The 23,852-nt window shown below is 39.5% G+C and overlaps 1 protein-coding gene across 1 annotated transcript in view; it reads left to right on the plus strand.

The window, feature by feature from the left end:
- The window catches only part of snd1 (staphylococcal nuclease and tudor domain containing 1), a 182,500-nt gene that overhangs the window by 152,937 nt on the left and 5,711 nt on the right, over positions 1-23,852 (plus strand). Inside the window, exons 18-22 of the mRNA XM_039668310.2 lie at positions 3,177-3,318; positions 14,697-14,820; positions 16,310-16,379; positions 17,441-17,554; positions 19,619-19,822. Of these exons, the coding sequence (XP_039524244.2) occupies positions 3,177-3,318; positions 14,697-14,820; positions 16,310-16,379; positions 17,441-17,554; positions 19,619-19,822 (654 nt within the window). The remainder of the gene's footprint in view (positions 1-3,176; positions 3,319-14,696; positions 14,821-16,309; positions 16,380-17,440; positions 17,555-19,618; positions 19,823-23,852) is intronic.

Here is a 23,852-nt window from a genome sequence, read left to right on the forward strand (position 1 = left end):
TCTGTATAGTCCAGCACTGCATAACCCACATGTTCAGCTGTCGTTTAGGGCAGGCCTAATCAGACTGTGTAAGGAGGTATGGTTGTGTATCTTCTGAAATCCATCTGCAGCCTTTTTCTTGTCCGTACCTTGGTAGATATTTAACGTTTTATCATTTACCAGTTATTTGTCATTGGTATAGTTATTTAAATTAAATCTATATTCCAATATCCTGGAATTAAAGTAGGTTTCAGATGTTTAATGTTAACTTCTGTCAAGTTTAAGTGTTATTTTTTTTTTTAATCAAAGGATTGCAGTGGAACAAAGAGTCTCCAGACTGCTGGGTAGATTTACTGAAGTATTTCCTTTAATTATTTCACTTAGAAGAACAAAAGCTCTGCAAATATTCTGTTTAATAAAGCCATCTGTTTATTCCTGTACTTGTTCTGTGATAGAAAGAAAATAAAATATTTTTATTTTAAATAAACACTGCTAATGGCCAGTGAACCTCTTAGAGAATTAGATATGTTTTGTCACACAATGCGGACAATAGTCAGCCCTCCCCATTGAACTTGCATCTTGGGTTTTCAAGTTTCCAATTTATACACACTTCGTGAAAGAATGCAGTGTGTGTTGGATGACTCTGCCGTGCCATTATGTCTCGCACCGAAGTTTCAGAAAGAGCCTTCTCTTGAATTAATGAGCCTTTATTTCCAAAGGTGCCTTCATTATGCATATAATAAATGCTTAATTGATTTAACCAAGTATAATTTGATTAATAATAAAATGCATGGCTTTTTAAAGCAGTATTAGATGGCTGTGACAAAATGAAAGGCCTTATTAAAAAAGCTGGATTTGCAGGAAAAAGACCGCCTGGTTATCTGCTGCCTCAGGTGCAATGACTTATGGGTATTGTAGTTGCAGGGCAGCAGTGTTTGATGCATATAAATCTCTTGGATGTAGATTAATTTGGCAGGTAAATTTAGTGTGCTCCAATATGAACTTGGACTATACGTTTGATTCGTTCCCTTTGGCCCCGTGTGTTTGTGTGTGTGTATGCGCTCTGGGTGTTGATGGGGATTCGCTCTCACTGGGCGGAACACACTCTATTGGAATTGACACGCTGTCACCTTTCATCAGCGTTTGGAACGGCCCCCTCCCCTGAACTCAGTGTGTGAGAGATGCAGTTTTTATGAATGTAACTCTGCTGTATCTTTAGTGCCTGAAGAAAAGTCTGACCTCTCCTTGAGAGCTCAACACAACAGGGAAAGACACACTAACATACTATTGGCAAAAGCTGCAATAAGTACTACTAGCAATAAAGCAATAAGCCACTAAAAAGCATGTATTTCTGCTATTTCAAGCAAGGTAATGCCCTAAACCTGTATTATTATTGTGTACTCTCAAACTTTAGAAGATTGACGAGCAAATCTGGCCTGAGAAAATTGTGGACTACAACTGTTGATTGGTTCATAGGCAGGGTTTAATACATTCTTTCATTGGCAAAACTCTGCAATGAAGAGGCTTTTGTTGTATTCATATTGAATGTGTGATTTATCACAATTTTACCATTGTTTCAAACAGTGCTTATTCAATCAGAGTTTTGAGTCTCTCATTAGCCCGTTAGAGGTTTTAATGTGTTTTTTTGTCCTTTGAGGACTGTTAACTTGCAACAAAGCTGTCGTTTAATTCGTTCAGTCTCTCACTCTGTCACACTTGGTTTTTTTGTGTGGCTTATTGCTATGGATTTAGGCCACAGGCAGCTCAATGACAGAATACATCACAAATCCTTTCTCTTTTTGACCCCGCCCAGCAGTAGTCATATACCTGCACTCATGTGGAACAAACAAGAATGGTTGGTTGCTCACAGAAGGTCATTTGCCCAGGGTGCAGTGCGTCTCTTTGAGTCAGAGTGTGTGTTTTTGGCTTCTTTTGTGCTTTTGCAGTGAAGGATATGCGAAAGAGTGGGTTTTTGCATATGTCCGCCTGCTCGCGTGTCTCAAGTGCCCTTGCCTCTATGGCGAGTGTCAGAGGTCACGTGGCCGCAGGAAGCGCAGAGACTGCACTGACCGGCGGTGCCAGAAATGACATCGTGACAGTCGGCATAGTAACGAGTGTTGACACTCAAATCTGGGTGACTGCAATTGGTCCTGCAGGTTTGGTTATAACTTTGTGTTACTGTGCCTGGGTAGTGGGGTTAGACTAACGCCCTTGCTGTGGAGCGGTTTGCAGAGCGTGGCGTGTTTAGATCTTCTTTAACCCGACCGTTTTTCCCCAAGGAATACTTTTCTTCCATGTTTCCTCGGTTTCACACCTCTAGGGAAATAATCAGATGTAATTGGGTAGTTTGACCCTGTGGTTTATCATTTGGTGGCTGGGTTTTTAATCCTCACTTTTTTTTTTCTGGTAGTGGTGAAATTGGACTATAAATGTTGGTCCTGCTGTCCTAGTATAGACATAATTAGCTCAAACCAGTACTGTGAGCATAAAAGTCTGGTTCGAAATTAGCCTTCTGCTCTCTGGTAGAAAAAAAAAATTAAATAATGGAAAAACAAGTAACTTCAATGGCTAGTGAACATCATTTGCTAATAAAGCCTCCAAACTGAAGTTGCGTAAGAGCCTGATAATTTGTTATGTTTGTATTTCGAAAGACTCATCCCTCAGCGCTTAGTAAGCACAACAAACTGCTTTGACTGCACGCAGGGGCTCTTTTCTTGACACTTTATAAAGCATTGATAAAGTAGAACTTCTTGCCCTTCGTTTTGGCACTATGCTGAAATTTGCACACTCAAATTCGTGATCTGCAACCGCAAGTCTTAATGAGCTTGCTCTTTCTTCATGATGCTCTGCCCTCTGTCTCTTACGCCGTTGTTCAAATCTAGCCAATACCGCCTCCTGTCATCCGTGAACTGCAGAGGTCATTGTGACCTTGTCATGGGTTGGTAAATGTGTTAACAACCCATCATGTGAAGGGATTATCAACAAATGTAGCGTTCACACTGGTGCCAACAGATGAAACCACTGAGATCTGGTTCAGTCAGAGGTATTAATAGGTTTAAGTGAACATGAAATCAAAATTAACCCCATTTACTTCATAATGCATAATGGGTTGCAAAGCATGTTAATTATAAGACTGTGGTGCATTGGTTATTTTTAGATCCTGTTTTAAACTGTGGAAAATGTCTATTTATCAACAGCTCTGGGCCAATTACGAAGAGAAACCAAAAGAAGAGGTATCTCAGCTCACAGAGGAGAAAGAACGTGTGGCAAAATACAGATCTGTGTATGTCACCGAGATCACCGATGGAATGCACTTCTATGCACAGGACGTGGAAACTGGTGAGTGCTGTCTTCATTTCTAAAACCAATGCAGGAACATATGAATATGTCATTTATTTGACTATCTTTCCCTATCTTCATGTCATGGCCCAAACTTAGTCGCTAAGTGAAGGATTTGGGTCTCTGTACATTCTTGTGGTGCTTCAGTCACAGTATGTGTAATTTAGTTGTCCTGTGGCTCTGGGGTGATTGGCCACATGACTTTTATGGCTTAAAAAAAGTCATTTTCTTGTGCAATAGTGAATGGAAACATTAATGGATAGCGTTCTACTTGGATTAAACAGTGTCGGCAGCAAAAAGCCTTATGAATCACATAATTTAAATTGGCTTCCTTTGTTTAGATGACTAACTCTCAGGGTTTTACACTAATATGCATCTAATCCAGCTCCATATTCAACCAGGCATGAATATGACATCATATCTGAAGGGCGTTCTTCAGACTCCAGATAAGATGATTATTAAATGTAGCCGCTCCAACAAACTCCAGTTAGGTAACATTGCAGGTTGTGTTTTTTTGCCTCCTTAATGCCCCGAGTGATCTTTCTGCTCAGTGTGATGGTAAACATGACATTTAAATCGCCATTGGTAGTGACCTAGTCCATGATGGGACCAACCATCCTGTGATTCAAGGCCTCACACTAGAATCAATAAGAAATATTTGAAATAAGCAAACAAGTATGGGTTTCATAAATAGGGTCTCGACATGTTCCAGTGGCAGACGTCATTGGCAGAACCATAAAATTGACTTTCATGGTCTCTTAATGTGTCTTAATTAGCAAATTAATTAATTTGCATGAATTTATAATAAATCTGTGGCTGCCATTGCCAGTAGCATTGCAATCCTATCGCTTTTAGTGTGTGGTTTGGCTTCAAATAACTCCATCGTTGAAAATGCAGTTGTCAAAACCTGTTTTTACAGGTTTAAAAAACAACTAAGGGAAAACGTGAGATTCTGGACCCCCGTCTATTTATCACTTTAGTTCCTCAGATGACCTTTAACCCCTGTGGGTTGCCCTGAGAAGAAGCAAAGACGGCTGTGCCACGTCTAGTAACCATCACACCAAATGAATACTGCAGCAAGTCACACACACACACTCACTCAGTTCTTTGTGAGGTAATTATTCAGGTTAGCTGCAAGAGAAAAGCAGGTCACACCAAATGTAGTGCAAAAACGAAGGATAGAAAACAGGAAGTAGTGCGAGAAGATAAGGAAAAACGCTGAGCTGAATATGCAGTATGTTTGCAGCTTTGCACTGTTTTGGCTTTTTTGTTGTTTTTAAGGGCTTGTTTTTTGTCAGATCAACCAGCAAGTGTGCATCTTTTCTTTTGTTTAATTGGCCGATGTTTTCCACCGAGACGATTGGAGATGGAGATGGGGAGGGAGAGAGAGTGAGATGGGCTCATTAGAGAAACAAGATTGTTATTTTCAACTGAAAGTCATTCCTTTTTCCTTTTTCACACTCTCTCCAAACTGCGTTAAGGAGGTCTCATTCCTTGTAGAGCACTTCAAAGCAGAGCCCTACAAAAACCTACAAGCCAGTCGCTTTTGCAATTTCATTACCGCTTTCTCACAGCAACTTCAGAAAGAGAGGGAAATTTTTAACAGGGCAGGCATGATTTTCATAAACACTTTGAAGACGAGTCTTTTGATTATGACATAACTTCTTATGTCTACAAATGTTGCATCTAATCATTCCACTTTCTTCCTTAATGGTGGTCTTGCTGAAAGAAGCGTTTCACGTCATTTACAAAAAATTCTAATAAAACGATGAGTCAGATATGTAAGATATCAGATGGAAATACAGTGTGGATGTCAGGGGGTCATGCAAGTGTGTGAATTAAAGGGATACTCCACTATTTTTGGAAATAGGCTCATTTTACAACTCAGCCAGAGTTAAATCGTTGAGCTTTACCGTTTTTGAAACCATCCAGTCGATTTTCTGGTATTTAGAAGAATATCAGTAATCAGACCATTTCTGGTCTCATTGACTTCCATATTAGGAAAAAATATATACTATGGTAGTCAATGAGACCAGAAACTGTCTGGTTACTGATATTCTTCTAAATATCAGAAAATCAGCTGAATGGATTCAAAAACGGTAAAACTCGACTGTTTAACTCTACCTATTTCCAAAAAAAAAGTGGAGTATCCCTTTAAATGTGCTGTGTGTGTGTGCGCGTGTGTGTGTGTGTGTGTGTGTGTGTGTGTGTGTGTGTGTATATAGCCAACGTAAAAGAACCTAAGCTCTGTGGCACTTTAACATTACGCACTTCGGTATTTTACACTTAAAGCCCTGTTTTAAGATTGTTTCTGATGAAATACAACGGTTAAGATTGAAATTTAGACTCGCTGCTGGCCTGAGAATTGTTGGTTTCTGTGTTTGCAGATTTTTTCTAGAGTCAGTAAATGATATTTTTTGTTTTGATTGAAATGATGGACTTTTTTTTTTTGCTACTACTTGGCACCAAAGCCAGTGTGAAGAAGAAATGTTGGTGTTTTCAGCATTTGATAGGCAGATAAGTTGCTCATTGCCAAAGTGGTCGACAAGTTTATTTACTTGCTTTAAAAAGATTCAGTCTTTTGCAGATTCATTTCACAAATCCACTCTGTGATCATAGAACTGGTAGTCTAAGCCAATACATGAGCAGCTATTTCCTGCAGCTCAACTCTCAACCCATGTCTCCTGACAACTCATCTCTAGAGGGAAGTGTGGTGGATTTACAGCATGTGTAATCTAAAATTCTGAAATGACTGAAATTCAATCAGCGCACATGCACAGCCACTGTCTTTCAGTGTAAATAGTAGATCACATCCGAATTTTGATCAAAAATCTGAACACATGCAACCTCTCCATAGTTATTTTTTCCCTTGCGAATGAAGCTCGGGCTGTTATCCAGAGTGGTGTTGACTGAAAATAAACAGCTCTGATTGATTTTGTGGTATCACAGGGCTGATGCTGCCATCTCTTATGAGCACTGCGCAGTCTGCGGTTAATGCATGGCTTGACGCTGTGATGATCTCAGCTCACGACTTCATTTTAAAGACTCTAAACACCCACAAATCGCCCTGATAACATCTCCGGCTTCCAGCACCCCATGCGGAGAAGGGAAAAGCTTGAGCGCGCTGTCTCTCTCTGTCTCTATCAATTATTTTCTTTTTCTCTGTTCTTTAATTAGTTAGATTTAATTACTCAAAGTGTGAGATCAGTAGTGAAATGGAATTCCTTGGGCAAAGGAACGCTTGTGTGGATCTCCAGAGGCCGTGTGTAATTTCTCTCTAGGGTGGGGGGTGCTATGTAGTTGTGTAACTGAAACCTCAGGAAAGTAATGAACACTTTCAGTTACCTCCACTGACTGATTCGATTCGGCATTAGCGTCAGCATGCACGTCTGCAACAGACCCATTAGCTGTTGTTTGTCTTCAGCTGGTGGAAACTAATTCATAACAGAGATGGGTTTGTCACCTTGTGTAGATATTTGAGAGTATAATTGCCAGTTTGCAGTGAGTATAATTATGTATGCCATGTTAGGTTTGTCTCCTGTCTTTATTATGGGATCTGCGGATGCGTCACGAAACTGGAAAACTTTTTTTTCTTAAAGATTTAAAAACAAAATCAAACATTTTCTCTGCCTAAAATTTAAATCATTTATATTGTATTTAATTTTATTTTTATGTTACTGCATGCCTGCAGCAAATTAGCTCAAGAAAAATATGAATAATTAATTACAACTTGTTATAATTATTTGAATGGGTTAGTATAATTAACTTGGTGTAGCAGAATTAATAAAACATTCAACTAACATGTCAAGTTAATGCTCGGTTTTAATTATTTATTAATTCTAAGAAATGTCAGTTTCCTTACTGTACAGTACTACTTGGGGCATGTAGCCAAAATCTGCATGATTTTTAACCACGGACAACTTTACGTGCGACACAAACAAGACTTTATTAACTTACACATACACATGCAGACAGTTTAGCAATGGAAAAAGAGCTGAAGCAGAATACAGGAAAGCGAGAAGTTTGGGATGGTAAATCTTTTGGTTAAATCCTTGCCTGTAACACTGTACATCTGTTTGATAATTCTGGTGCATGAGTGTATTGGGCAGTGGTTGTATTGGTTTGGCTGGTGAGGGTAGGAAGGCCGTCTCTGGCACAGAGCTTAATGACTGGAGTGGTTCCCTTACCAGGTGCCAGTTTATACACATCCACCAACACTTATCCCTACATGCAACAGCTGTTTTACACCTAATGAGGTCCAGCCCTCTTGCTTAGCAAGATTTTTTTTTTTTTCGGTCTCGCCTTTTGTATCCGCTGTTCCCAGAAACATCCACCACTTTCTGGTTCCATTTATTACTTTACTGTTGGTCCTCTGCAAAGCCATCCTTCTTTTTCGTCGGTTGTGCTTCACAAGTGGAGTGACTGGAAACGATGCTTTGATATTGATTTAATTAAGGGGGGTGAACACTGGTACTTTGTATTGATTTCAGCGCTGGAGGGGAGTCTGTAGGCGTGGAGGTGTGAGCCGCAGTGTGAAGCACTCTTGATTAGCACTCGAGTGTAGTCTGAGCATCTCCTGTTTGTCAGGGATAAACCCTGTTCTGTAGATTTAGAAGAGGCTTTAGGTAATTGTGTCTAATGTTCCTGACTTTGATTGATTTTTTTTTTTTTTTTTTGTCAATTAGCAATAATGCTCATTAGGAAATGTATTTTATTTTATACCATAATAAATGTCTTTATTTATTATTATTATTAAAGGGGTGATGAACTCAGAAATCAAATTTTCCTTGAGCTTTTGACATCTAAGAGTTCATCATATTATAAGAATATCCTGTAAGTTTCAGAACTGAAAACGTCCTTGTTAGTCGAATAAAAGCTTTTATTGACACCAGACTCAGCAGACGACTCGTTTTTCAAAGTGGGGAACTATGACGTCAAAGAGGATAAAACACCAGAAGATCAACGCCTACTTCAACACAGCCGGTTTTGCCCCACCCACCGATCCGCGCATTACACGCATAGCTAAATAACATAGATGGTGCAACACACGGACTCTGGATCAAACATGTATGGGTGAATCATTCCGGTTGCCATTTTACAACATTGGACATTTTCAAAACAATTTCCCCCAAGTGCATCGACGGGTAAGTTGAAACTCATTATAATATGCAAAACTGTTATCCACTCACAGCAGAGGGCGTTTATTTCCAAGTCTTCAGTGCGAGACGCCCATAAAAACGAGCGTTTTTCAGCTAGTTTTCAAAACTAGGGTACAAAATAGCCTATTACTTATTCATTTTGATGTTTTTGAATGCAAAAACCAAGCGAACGTCATAAGTTGACCTCAGAAAAAAATATACAAAAATGTAAAAAGCCAGTTCATGACCCCTTTAAATGTAATATCTACTAATTGTATTTATTTAAAAAAAAAATTATAATTGACTTTAGTGTTGTTGATGCACACCCGAAAATCAGAAGAAAAACGAATCAGTTTAGCTCCCAGAAAATTAAGTTTGAAAATGAAGTAAAATTTCTTTGCATTATTATTTTCACAAAAAAAGTATTATTTTTTTTTTTTTTTTTTTTTTACTATAATACTGCATTCAAAGCCAGGTTTCTTTCAGTCTTTTGGCTTTATAAAACATTACTGAACCAAAAGAGCCTCTTTACCATGTGCACTTTAAAAGAGGCAGAAACCCAAAAGGTGTTTTGCACGCTTTCAAGCTAGGAGCACTGCGGAGGTTTATGGGTTTATTTGTAAAGTTGCAATCAAAGCGCAGAGTCGAGGTCTCACCCACAGCTTGCGTGACGGGAGGAAAAGGCCACATACAGTATGCTGCCACTGCCCTCTCTTCACAATGGCTCTGAAATCACAGAGCTGTAATTTAGCACCAGGTACTGATTGCCGTGAAACCATCTACACCAAAACGGGTCACATTGTGCACAACCCTGGGATTGTTTTGTCTGTATCCCTCTTTATGTGCGTCTGAACATGTGTTTGTTGTGTTTCTCTTGCCCCACTGCTGAACAGAGGCTTTTAGTCTCTCTGCCTCTGTTTGTTTTCCCTAATGTAATGATATATAAGCAGCCTGCAGATGTGCAGCGTGTGAATCTTTTCTCGTTGAGGTCGTTCTGCCCTCATCCCCTCCCCCACCGGGGCTCGTCCGCACCGTCTCCTGCTCAGTCAATCACGAGCGCCGGGAGGGGAGGTGAAATTCTTTTAATACTACCCTCATCCTTGCAGAACAGACCCCGTCCACCCGCCAATGAATGTTTAATGAGACGAGCGGACAGGTGGCCCAGCCCACGTCCCCACGTGCCGCCCCGGTGTCAGTGTGAAATGTGGCTTTGTCCTTAAGCTCGGCGTGGGCTGCCGCTTTTACCTGGAGAGGAAGGAAAAGAGAGAACGAACACCACTGTTTTAAAGAGATAAAGACGTTCCTGCAAATGGCTTTGAGAGAGGGGTGCTCATTGGCGAGTGTGTGTGCTTGTTTCTTTCTTTAGATGCATCTTTATACTAGTGGTCAAATTAAACAATTAAGCTGATTACGCTACCATTTTTTTAACTGCCATACACACACTGTGTGTCATATTTGCTTATTACATAATTAAGAAAGGCTGAGCATGATATTTAATGATTAAATGTAAAGCTTAATTTTTTAAGCCATTGTTTGGACCATTAAGGTTTTAATTAAACAATTTCATTAAAAAAATTGGTAAAACTCCAACATTACAATAATAAACGATGATGTGCCTGGAATTCAACTTTTGTAATTATTTTTTTTTAATATATTGTTTGTAATTTCAATTATCCTGAAAATTAATTGATTGTAATGCTGTTTTACTGTAATCTATTTTTGTTTGTTTTTATTTTTCTTAAACAGTTGATGGACCCCATTGACTTCCATAGTATTTACCTAGTATGTGGTCCATCAATTGTCTGGTTACCAACATTCTTTAAAATAAAATCTTTTGTATTCAGCAGAGGAAATAAACTCACACACGTTTCAAACAACTTGAGTGTGTGTAAATGATGACATCAAATTTCATATTTAAGTGAGCAATTCCTTTTAATAGTCTAAAATATAATGTTACTTTTTTCTTGAGTTGGGGTTGTTTGCAGATTTCGTTAGATTCAACATGCAGTATTTATGCTTGGGATTTGTGGCTGAATTTCTGTTTAATGTGGTGATTTGGGAACACCAGTATTAGTATTGTCTCATTTCTTTAGTCTCGTTCCCTCTGGGAATCATTTGATGGAATAATATCTCAATAACGTTGATATTAGGTCTAATCATTCTTCTGTCTGCATTTGCATATGATTTGCTCTCAGCTACTGCCATAGCAGCACATAAATACATTTTAAGAAGGAATTATGAGGGCATTTCTGTGACGTTGCGAAGGTGCTTGAGTGCTTCGTTGCTTGCTGAAGTCAAAGAAAGTCCACCACTGCATCTCTGATATTGTAGTCTGTATAGATGGGATATCAAGTCAATAGGATTTGTTTTCCATCTATTTCATCTGCCAAGCGAACATTGTAAGTCTAATCACTCGGACAAATAATAGCACACCTCTCATCAAGCCATAAGGATGTGGCATAAACAGCGTGGGTTTTCGAACCCTGAATATGAGCCATAATAATAGTGAATCTCACCTTGGCAAACAATTAATTATGGGATGCAGAGAAGCAATGAACATGATATTTATTGAAATGCTCTCCCGTCTCTGTGGCATCGACCTTTCTCTCTGTGGATTCCTTCTCTCTTTTTCCAGCTGTTGTTTTCTAATAGTGTAAACAGCTCGGAGTGAAAGGTTGATCCCGCCTGGTTGCATTGTGGGTAACGTGAGGTAGGCGTGGAAGTGTTTGACCCACTGGATGCTATTACGGTAGATACATTTTTTCCAGTGCAAATAAACACAGGTGTGGGTTATTTATAGGGCTTTTTGCAGCTATGCCATGTGTAAAAGCAGTGCTCATCCCTCATAGCTGGTAATGTCAAGACTGTGTCATATGGAAAGAGTGAATCATCCACAGATAGAGTGAGTGAGACGGAGACCTTTAAAACGAACCAGGATTCTCACATTTTTAATACTTTCTTGTAAATATTCACAGCTTAACCTGTGAGTCTTTCATCTGCCAAACAAGTGTCTACTACAGTGATTCAAATAAAATGGTGAAAATGGAAATTTGAAGGTTAATGTAGTTCAGTGTCTCTACTAAGATGTCTGTTAGAAGTGTCTCTGTTAGAAGAGATGGACATCAGAAAAACTTCAGTGGCATATTAAAAAAAAAAAAAAACACCCCAGGACATGCATGTTGCATTAACTTTTCTAGTCATACATTCATGTTTTCGTTATCTTAAAATATTTTCTTTTCATGATGGACACGCCCCACTGAGTACTAGTGTACTCGTTTTTTGAGACGAGAACGAAAAGAGAAATTGACAAAAATTCCCATCCCTAATGAAATGTAATGTTCTTGAATGCAGTTTGTTACTTTGGAGTGTATGTCAATTGGGAAATATGTCTAAAATGAGAAGTCATTTGTAAAGGCAAAAGGATAACGCTGGTGTGTAAGAGGGAGGCATTTTTCATGCAGAGAACCTTTGACTTTGGAGATTAAACATTTACATTAGCTAAGAGTCCTTGACAGTCCTGCTCACTGTTATCTGTATAAAAACCATTTATTCTCATAGTTGACTTTCTCAGGCTCATCAGTGAGCTCCCACCTCATGTCCTCTATAACGCTCACTCGTTCCTCATCAGAGCAGGAGGTGAGTCCAAATCCGTAGACACGTTCTGCTTGTGCTAATTAACATTACACACTGACCGCGAGCTAGCTGTGTGCAAAGCACGCTGCACTGAAAACCCTCTCTCACACACACACACACACACACACAGTCAGGGGAGTGTTACAGATTTACAGTAGGCACTAGAGAACACGACCCCACCGTAATTAAAGCTGAATCCTTCATTATATCCTCCAGTATATCAGCCGAGGAGGATGTAATGAAGCATACAGGGAACGTAAGCAGAGCTGAACATCTTTACCCGCACCATATGGACCATTGCAGGTCTTGTTAGCATGCTTTTAGATCAAAAACACAAATTAACAGTACTTCATTTTTAAGTTGACAAAGTCTCCCCAAGAGTTCTATTAGGTTTCTGCTTAACATAGAAGTACAATGGTGTTAGTTAGACAAAGTTGTAATATTTTGTCCTGGTTCGCTTGCCCTTTACACTCATGTTTAAGACTGAACCCATATATTACACATTTTAATTAACATCCAAAATGTTGCCGTGCTCTGGGCTATATGCAAGTTCGTTTGGAATCAGACCGAGATTGCAACAGTTTGTTTTAAACGAAATATGCATGAAACGCAAATTGACATCATCTTTCCTTCTCTATTGTGAAGTATATCCCAGTGAATCTTCTTGACGATCAAACAATTGAGGTGGGACTTGATATTGTCCATTGGCAGTTGATTGGATTGTTGTTTTTGACAACAGTGGGGGTTTTTTTTCTTTTCTTTAATGAAACGCAAAAGGTGAATTCTTTTGAAGCCAAAATAATAGTTTGAACATTCTCTAAAAACCTTTTCCACGTTCTATTTTAATATCATATTTCCCAACTTCCAATAGTGACATCATCAAACATCATTAGTTCTGTTTTGTCAACTGATAAAGAATGAAATGTGACATCTGGAACCATTTTCGATTCCTTCAACAGTGTTTGGGGAGTGAGTTTAGTATTCTTTGACATGTATTATAAGCCAGTGCATTAATTTTAATTAGCACCCATCGTCTATAATAGAGACTTTTTCTCTGCCCGGTCCATGCGTTCTAATTGAGTGCCTCTTGGATTAATTGGGTTAAACGCGCTGCCTCCATTAAACCTTTATAACGCGTACGGAGGACACCCCGTCCTTATTTATTATTTAGCGAGCTCTCGCTGGGATGGAAGTGGGGCATGGATGAACGAAGCCGGGGAAACACTCTCGCTGCCCTGCTGCCTGGGAAGAAAATGCAAAACTTTTTAAATTAGTTTAATAAATCAAGGCTACACATTCAGCTGTCATCTGACACGCTACTCTACCCACAGTCACACAGCCACGTCCCCCCCCCCCCCCTCTCAAAAACTGCTGCCACCTCAAAACGCAGCTAATATCTCTACTGTGCGAGGATCAACTGAGAGGTTTGTGTGTATATGTGTGTGCACGTGTCTTCCCATATGTGCTAATTAACCGTTTAGCAGGCTGGATGCTGCTGGGTTAGCCAATAAAATAGAACATTTAAGCTGCACCTCTTTGAAAATCTGCCATTAAACCCCCCTGCGCCCCTCACACGTACACAAACATACGTTCACACGCTAGCGTTGCTCTGTTTGAGTTGGCATCATGCTAATTAGCCGCATGCAGGCTTAAGGCTGCTTGAATGTAGAATTACGGTACACGTTTTACGGGGCATGACAATGTCTTTTCATTTAATACATGCAAATAATCTGATGCTAGCCATGCCATTTTTATAATGCCATTTTCATTCAAGTTAATTTGATTCTTTAGGGTCTAAATGAAAAGTTTGTAATATACTTGAATTAAAAATTCTCAGTATTGTAAGAAAACACAAGACAGTCTCTCTCTCTCTTGTAATTTTACCTGGTCAAAAACAGCTCTGTTTATAGCACGCCGTTTCAGTGCATATGCCTTTAAATGATAATGAGCTTCGCTGTTGCCTTGACAACAGTTGAGGGTATATTTAGAGAAAAAATGGTAGCAGGAGTCTCTGAGGACACATCTGTGCAATCGTGTCAGTTTGAACCAGAGTCGAACCCGGAATAAGATGATGGCCGCAAAGAAGTTCGACAACTAAGGCTCGAACAGGACGTTATAATGTTATTCTGACCCTCCTTTATAAAGACGTCTGGTGAGAAATGATTCGCGCAAACATGAAAGCATTGATGTTGCTCTTGGCGAATATTCCCTTCGAAAACAAAACTCAGCCACTTCGTCTTCAGCTGTTCGGATTTAGGAACATCAAAATGACTTTTTACACCCAAGAACAAAACACCACAATCGCTTAGACGCCATTCTGCTCCAGCGTATCAACAATGGTGGACTATGATGACAGATCTCTCTATGTCGCCCAGTGCGGGTCTGTCAATCAACAATCATGGGGTGCGTCCGACCGTGTGACGTCACAAAAACGAACGGCTCAATTTGACACACGCAGGATAATGGGTCAATTCCTCATCAAATCGGCCCCTTTGTCAGGATGATTCTTGGTCTTTGAACGTGGAGCCAAATCAAGTCTTGACATTCCTGAGAAGTGTGATGGTTTGCACAGAGATGTTCACCTTTTTGTCATCCTCATGTCTGCAGGAACTAAGCTGGAGAACCTGATGGAGAGCATGCGAGGGGAGATTGCCGCCCAGCCTCCGGTGGAAGGATCCTTTGCCCCACGCAGAGGAGATTTCTGCATCGCAAAGTTTGCTGACGGAGAATGGTGAGCCAAAAAAAAAGTCTCCTAATGGTGTCTGAAATAAAAGCTGAGTTTCCTGGTTTAAACTAAAGACCTTTTCATTTATTAATTTCTTTTAATAAGTAAATGTAATAAAATATTTGTCAGAGTTGCTGTGCAGGATGTTCTTGTCTGGTTTTGAGAGGTAAAGATTCATCTTGCTAATGTGGCAAGTGTGTGCAGGTCATTTGATGTTAGGAAAGTAGGAATGTACTTATAATATTTATTTATTTTTTTATGGATAAATTATTTTTGTTATGGCTGATAACCAATAAGTTGGCGATATTAAATATATCTCAAATATTTAAATAGTCATTTTTAAATGACAAGTGAATTTATGCATCGGTTTGGTGATTAATTTTTAGCCTAACTAAGCATGCATTGGAAAATGTCAATTATTATATATAAAGTGTCAAATTGCATTACAAAATGAACAAATTAAAGGAAAGAATCTCTAATATTGGGATAAAATTAGATGCATCAATTACTAGTTTCAAGGAAGATAACTGGTGAATAAGGTTAAAAGCAGAAAGGCATAAGTTCTCAGGAGACTCTATTAACATGAATGGAAACTTCTTATTCATCGTTGAAATCATTTTATAGTTAACCATCTGTTGGTTATGAATATAATCTGCCCTAGATTGCAGGACCTTGGACTGCTCCGAGAGTCTGGAAGCTTCAATTGTCCTCTTGTAGACTGTGAACAGACTGCATCCTCAGTGGGGTCGACCCTTTATTCAAGCATATGCTGGTGTTTTTGTTGATGTCGTTTTGCTCTTTTAAAATCTCATTTGAACTCCTCCCAAAAATATTCCTAGAATTTAATTTCTTTTCAGTTTAGTGCCTCAGTGATGTTGATTCCCCGATTATTATGTTTGTTGCCAACAGGCACTTTCTCTTTATAAGTCAGTGATACGCAGTGATATCACTCTGCAGCCAGCAGACTTTTTTTTTTTTTTTTTTGCATGGGTCCATGGATCAGGTGGTGGTACGGATGATTGAGGTGATTTAGCATAAGTAGATGGTTTGGAGTGGGCAGGGGGTCTCGAGTGGGTCGGAGTTGTCTGTATTTGTCTTCTTTGACTTCTCTTTTGTTTGAGGTGTCACACAGAGCTTTGAACTACTCTTGATGAATATGAGAGGCTTCTTGCGCTTTCAGAGCAAGAGGATATGAATACAAGATCAATTCTCTCCTCCGACCCATAAAAGATCTGCCTGTACTGTTCAGTTTGGGGCACAAAACTAGTATTTTGCTCTTTCTAAAGTGGGGTGTTTTCAGATCGCTTAACCTCTGCTTTTACATCAACAAAGTGCTGGTAAATTGGTGCCATGCAGCGTAGCCCCTTTCAGTTGTTTCCTTGAAGAAAAAGCAGTTTGGATTCAGCAAGTCAGTGGAAACGTGGGTACCAAAGTGCCATTTGGTGGCAAACCTGTTCTGTTTAGAGTTGTTCTCTAACTCTCTCTCTTTCTGTAGGTACAGAGCCCGCATTGAAAGAGTTGAAAATCCAGCAAAGGTCCACGTGTTCTACATCGACTATGGAAACGTGAGTATCGGCTTGCATGAAGGTTGATGCGTAATCTGGATGTAGTGCAGCGTCTCCTGAGTGGAGAAAAAAGGTGCTGACAGATTAATGTTCGGAACAAGTGCTTTCAAAAGCCAGCACTGAATCCATCAGTCAAATGCCACACGTGTGGAAAATAATTAGCAAGAAAATGGTGTTAGTATGTTTAAGAATGCTGCACCCAGCATGCTATGCTGTTTTATTTGCCCAGGGCAGAAAGCTCCAGGCCATCACAAGAGAAAAGATGCAGGTGGTCATGTGATTCAAACATGTCCCACACAACAGGCCTTCTCTCTCATCTCTATATTCTCTGTGTCTTCCTTTTTCTTCTCTTTTCACAGACGGTCTACCTCTCTTGTTCTCTGTCTTTGCTCTGTATATCTTAGCCCTCGTTGCAAGAATATTGTGCTGAATGTGATATCGTTGTTTATCCACCTCTGCTCAGTGTCTTAAAGGATGGATCTTTTAATGCCCCATCAAATGACTATGTTTGTTATGATTTAGATTTCATCTAACAATCTGACAATGTAGTAACAAAACAAAGTAGCAGAACTTAAATACTGTGTTCAAATACGTCTACCTTGTTCATGATGTATGCGTTTAAAGATTGCTGTATAACCCCCCCATAAAGAGCAAGCCAGTCTTTTTGCTTTGTACTTTCAGCTGTCTTCTGTCTGTTTGCCCTTCTTTTAGTCTCTCTCTCTCTTATTCTCAAAGCTGAAATGGTCTTTTTCGCCATCTCTGCTAAGCAACCTCTTTAGCCTGCTGCGTTCACATGTTCTGTACTGAAGACACATGACCACAGCGCTCAACTGCGACCCAGTAGAGAAGAGAGAGTGTCTCTCTCATATTGTGTTGCTGGCTTTGAGTGTGGCATGTGGAGGAGTGGAGCGTTATCCTTGACTTTGCTTTTATCTGCTGTGCTGTACTCACACCTCCTCCATTTAATGAGGACCTTGGTACAGGCAGTTGGTGTATGAAAGAGGTATGAAGTCTGTTTTATAACACAACAATGTGACAGTCTCTCTCTCTTGTCGTTTCAGAGAGAGATATTATCCTCCACACGTCTTGCGGCGCTTCCTCCAGCCTTCAGCACGCGTACACTTCCTCCACAGGCTACAGAGTACGCATTTGCCTACATTCAAGTCCCACAGGATGTAAGTTATCGCACAAAAATGTCTATACGCACATACACACGTATGATTGATCATACACCGTGGCCTTCAAACAGGTCCACATAGAGCATGCACGCACAAGCTAGAGTCACATCCGAGGTATAAAATACAGGAATTTAGGAGTCAAATTGTGCTAATTTAGCTGTTTTGGGTGTTTGGAATAGCGTACTACTGTACAACTGACCATTTCTGCAAAGTTTCTGCATGGAATAGCCGTACGATCCTAGACTGTGTAGGGGGTATTATATTTCACAATACAAAATAAACCAGAAGTACAGTGCTATGTATTTTTAAAGCTTATTAATATATAAATAAATGTTATATGTATATAAATATATAGTATACTAAGAGTGTACTGAGATATATGTATACATACATACATACAGGATGGATGGATGGATAGATGGATGGATGGATACTGTAGATAGATAGAAAGCTTATTAATATATAAATAAATGTTATATGTATATAATTATATACTAGGAGTATGGGGAGTATACTGAGATATATGCATACATACATACAGATAGGTAGATAGATAGATAGATAGATAGATAGATAGATAGATAGATAGATAGATAGATAGATAGATAGATAGATAGATAGATAGATAGATAGATAGATAGATAGATAGATAGATATTAGATAGATGGATAGATGGATAGATAGATGGATAGATGGATAGATAGATAGATAGATAGATAGATAGATAGATAGATAGATAGATAGATAGATAGATAGATAGATAGATAGATAGATAGATAGATAGATAGATAGATAGATAGATAGATAGAAAGCTAGAAAGCTTATTAATATATAAATATATGTGTATAAATATATAGTATACTAAGAGTATAGGGAGTATACTGAGATATATGTATACATACATGCATACATACATACAGATAGGTAGGTAGGTAGGTCTTGTAACAAATGTAGCCAAAGACTACAGATATAGAAAGATGGTTCACTCCTATTACTTATAAATGGGAGAATGGGATTGCAGTACACTTCAACATGCAATATGACAAAAGCCGATCTCTGATTGGTAAAGTCATTGCGTCACTGCAGCTCCTGTTCCCATAAACACCTGAGAGACTCGCTTAAGACTGCACATGCACATTGGCTGGTCTAGCCTGGAAAATATGTTTTTTTTATTGGTATTTGAGCATAAGAAACAACATTTGTGGGACAGTTCATGTTAGATTTTGTTGCTGATTTAAAATGTTATTTAATTGTGAGTTTGGCAATTAGTTTCAGATTTCAGGATTCCCCATTCAAAAAGATAGGACTTGGTCTTGATTGCCCGAAGGCGTTGCAAATATGGTTGTCGACTGAACAGACCTTCCTTAAAAGGGACTTTGATGAAACGTATTAGCTCTTTTAAAGTAGGTCGTTTTCAGTGTGTTCCTTGTAGCAAGCAGTACCCTAGAGTGGTAATATCCCAAATTAAGCCTTTATGCTAGTTACGCGTTATTAAAGTGTGACGAAATGCATACGAGTGAACGCTTTCCAGCAGGTCTGTTTGTGTGTGTAGGCGTGTGTTTGTGTGTGTAGGTGTGGCATCATGCCACCTGCCCTGTTAATACCGCTGTTGTTCTGTGATCTTTGAGGTAGGCACATTGTTCTCTCTCTATCTCCGTCTCTTTCTCTCGTTCTGGATGGCCTCTGTATCTCGTACCCCCACCATAACTCCCCCCAAGGGGAACATGCTCTGAGGTTGCCATGGAGACTGGGTTGGCTCACAAGAGCCGTGTGAATGAGCGAGAGAGATCAGATCTGTATCTCACCTCATGCGTCGAATATTTGCGAAACGTTGTGTTGGTGTGGAGGTATTTTGATCCCCTTTTTTTGCAAATCTACATTTATCACTATCCCAATGCTTGTGTGTTTTTGTGTGCAAGTGTGATGAATGAGCAACTCTGATGGAGTCTGATTGGCTCATAGCACACTTGAGTGTCTATCAATAGCTTGTGTAGTGTGTAGAAATGAAAGCATGTTTGGGAGACATGGATATGTGACATGCTCTTATGATCCCACCCACAGGACGACGCTCGGACCGACGCTGTGGACAGTCTAGTCAGGGACATTCATAACATTCAGTGTCTGCTGAATGTGGAGTACAGTGGACTCGCCTGCCCGCACGTCACACTGCAGTTTGCTGACTCTAAAGATGACGTGGGTCTGGGTCTGGTGAAAGAAGGCCTAGTCATGGTGGATGTACGGAAAGAGAAGCACCTCCAGAAAATGGTAAGTAGATCTAAATACAAAAAGCACAAAGCCACTGGTCAGCTACTTTTTAGCTCGGTCTGGGTTATAGCATAATCTATGTGAAATAATCTGAAATGCACCTCGCTGTTTCACAGCAGGGCCTCTGGCAGCGGCCATTTTGTATTATTATGAAGCACTGACTATTCGTTCTCCCCTTGTTATCCTCTCTTTATCAGTCTCACTTTTTAAAACTTGTGTATTCATTTGTGTATACAAACACACCGCTGCTCACACAGTACCTTAGAGGACTTTTTATTTTAACACTGTTTTTACTTTCAGCGATTTGATTTATTCTAGAGCTACACGAAAATTCGAATCCGATTTTTCTGATAATAGTGCTGTAGTTTAGTTTGATTGAAGCTCCAGATTTGCTGTGCTTTCTTCTAGGACTGCATGTCACTAAAATAAAACCTGATAATAATAATATAGTACAACTGTAACACGATGTATACTAATAGTATACTGTAGGGGTGGGGGGGGGGATCGATTCTTGGATGCATCGCGATGCGGACGATTCTGAATCGATTCATAGATGTCAAAAATCTATTTTCAAAAAAACTATATATAGACAAAATTCAATATTATTATTTACCGAAAGTATGCTGCTAGTTCAGGCACACATTTGTTTTCATGTTGGTTCTTAGCAATGTTAATAAAATATATTGTATTTTAATTCTTTATGGGTCATTAGTCACACACACACACACACAAAAAAGATTCAGATAATTGCTTCAGCATCGAATCGCAGCCCTCTGAATCGGAATTGAATCGAATCGTGAGGTGCCTAGTAATTCCCACCCCTAGCATACTGTGTTCATTTATTTAAATCGTAGCCTTTGTGATTTGATAATCGCACTAAGCCGTATCGCAATTTTGATTTTACCTAATTAATCTTGCGGCCCTAGTTTATTTATTTAACTTTTCAAATTCCATTCAATAGCAGTTTGTGTTTGTGAATTTAGACATTTGAACTCGTTCTTTGATCATCTGTATTTATCCTTTAACCTTGTTGCCACCCTGACGTTATTTTTGTTATTGCTCTTGAATCAAACCACACAGGTTTTTGAGTAAGGGTTGTTGGCTCTGACGTGGCTGTCACAAACACCCTCCATATGCTTCGTTCCACCGTTTCCCTGTTCCCATAGGAACACTGCTGTTCTGGTTCACTCGTCCCCTCCTCTCACTCCCTCGTGCTTTATTTTTTATTTTTTTATTGTACTAACAGGTTGTTTGAGGTGCTCGTATAGAGCTGAGCTTTCTGACTTCAGTGGCAGACACTTCTGCTACCGTTTCACACACTCTCACAGTTATGAAACACTAGTGCTCAGGCATGTGTACTGTACCTCAACTACTGTACACTACACACATGCTTTAGCTTAACAATACAGTATGTCAGAAGAAATACATAAATAACCAGTAATTTTAGTAAGATGTGCCAAGGTGAGGTGGGTATAGTAAATGCTTTCGCTTCTCCTAGCCAGCTATAAGACATTTCTAGGTTAATTTTCTGCTGAAAAGTGTAAAGACCAGTGTAACACAGCAACATTTGCACAACCAGAGTTCATGGGTTGATCTGTTTGACAGACCGATGGCAGATAGTGTTCAGGAAACAGATCATTATTTTTGCCATTTCATTCTATGATGTTACTGGCTCAGAAATCACACCCCTCGCCTTTAGTGAAGTGTATTTTTCAAAAACAAAAGCATCTCCACTTTTTCTTTGTGTTAAAACAGACTTGAGTGTTTATTCATGTGTATTAACCATCTTATAACACTGTTATTACAGTCCATTAGTAGTTGAATGCACAAAGTGGGCACATCCTGTATGCCAGATGGTCATTTTTTTTAGGACAGCACTGGCACTTTAGTATAGTGTGGTGGCACCATGCCACTTGTCTTCAGTACTTTAGCTTTCACCCTTGGCTCTTTCAGAAAAAAAAAAATCTCTAATCTCACTCTCTCCTTCATTCAGTTTCTCATTCATTATTTCTCCCACTCACGCACACTCTTATTCTCTGTCCTTCTCTCTCCTTCCCCATCTTTTTTCTCCTGCTGGTTTGGCCTCCAGTGCAGCACACTGTGTGCTAGAGGATGTAGTTTGGAAATTTCCATGTATTTGCATGTCGGTGAAAGCGGTGTGATTATTCGTAATCTTCGGAATTGAAGACAGTGAATCAAACCTATCATTCCTTCGTTAAATGAGCTGTGATTTAAAACGCTGTTAATATACAGCAATTATTTACACTGCCTTCATAATGCACGGTGTCATCCCGCCCGTGACTTCCCCATCCCCCTTGTCTTTTCTTTTGATATTCTATTCCTTTTTAAACACAGTGCTCTGTGATCATTTCTCCCCATGTCCTCTCTGCTTCTGAAGGGTATCTGCTTGACACCTGACTTCCTGCTATCAGCAAATCTTTACTTTGCTGAAGTCTCCAGACCAGAGTCCATACGTCAGTCTAGTGTGGAACGAGTCCTTGAATCTCCATACGAGGCAAACGAGAAAGGGAAAGAAAATCTTTAACGTAAAAGTCAGATATGGAAACGTCTCTGTGACACGGAGAGAGTAGAAGAGAGTGTCAGATAAGCCCCCCCGGTTCTTTTTCTCTTTCTCTGCACCTGCGCGGATAACACAGGCCTTCCGATAAGTGTGCACGAGCTTCATCAGTTCTCAGGATCGATAGCTGAAATCGATGTGTCATTTCCCTCCCTGTGTTTGTCAAACACTGCTCTTTCTTATTTGTGTGTCAGGCTGTCTCTCCTTCTCTGGTTTTCTTCCTCGTCCTGGCATGCTAGATGACATGTCTGAATGTTATCAGAGGGCATGCGATTGAAAGTGAGAGGTGAATTTACCTCAAACCAACAAGTTTTTTCATTCAAGCTACACGTTCTGCATGTAGAACAAATGCATGCAAAGCAGCTCATATGGTTTGAAACAGGTGCTATGCATTTTCTGCTACACCAGCGCTAAGCGTGAGCTTACTGTAGCATACCATCAGTGACACTGGTGCCTTTTAATGTTCATTAGTTATACAAGCTAATTACAAGCTCACATACTAATTAGGGTTACAGTCATAGAATGCAGACAATGTTATTTGGAGATACACAGTGAAAAGCGTCGGAAGAGGGTTGAACAAAAATGGCGGAGAGATTAGAAAGGTTGATTCTGTCAGTTCTGTATGATCTTTCTGATGAGGGTTCTAGAGATATTAATAGGAAGTTGCTCAGCACTTTGACATGTCACGTCGGCTAAAACATGCGATATAGTGGTATAATGTCAATAGTTTGATGTTTGCCTACAATTTAATTTTTACAACTTACCTGACAATTTATTGTTATCAAATCATTATTTTATTAAAATTTGAGAATTCAGGTTTGTTTGTCAGTATCGTAGCAATGCTAACTTCCGCTGGAATTGTCGGATAGGAACCGGATAAGCTTTTCGCAAGACTTCAATTTTTTTTTAACGCATCTGAATGACCAACGGACACGATTTTCTTCGCACCGCACTCGGTCGGACCGTTTCAGACCCATTCGCATGCGGTCTGCAAATCTCCATAGGAAATGAATGACTTCCGATCGTTTCGGAGATGTATCGGAGCTGATTTCAACTCCCAGTGTGAAGGCGGTGTAATGCGTTCAGTATTGGCTGAACTCTAGACTTGTAGGTCATACTGTTGTAGGCTTATAATTATCTGGAGATGTTATGATGTCAGCTAACTTGGATGGGTTAAATGTAGAAGACAAATTCTGACTATAGGTAATTACTCTCTCTCTGTCATATTCTTGTGATATTTAGTGGTACGGTCCAGATGATAAAGCCCAAAGGAGTTGTAGTATTTTTATTACGTTTGTTCTGTGATGAAATTGTCCTATTAGAGTTTATGGAAAGTTATATGGGGTAAAAAAAATGCCTGTTCCTCTCCTGTTTTATTCCTTTAACATTTATTTAATGTTCCAATTGGTCTTAAGGAATCCAGTCAGACATATTTCTTAAGATTTGATGGTA

Source organism: Pimephales promelas, chromosome 24, assembly GCF_988280905.1.
Source record: "Pimephales promelas chromosome 24, fPimPro1.hap1.1, whole genome shotgun sequence".
Classification (NCBI taxonomy): domain Eukaryota; kingdom Metazoa; phylum Chordata; class Actinopteri; order Cypriniformes; family Leuciscidae; genus Pimephales; species Pimephales promelas.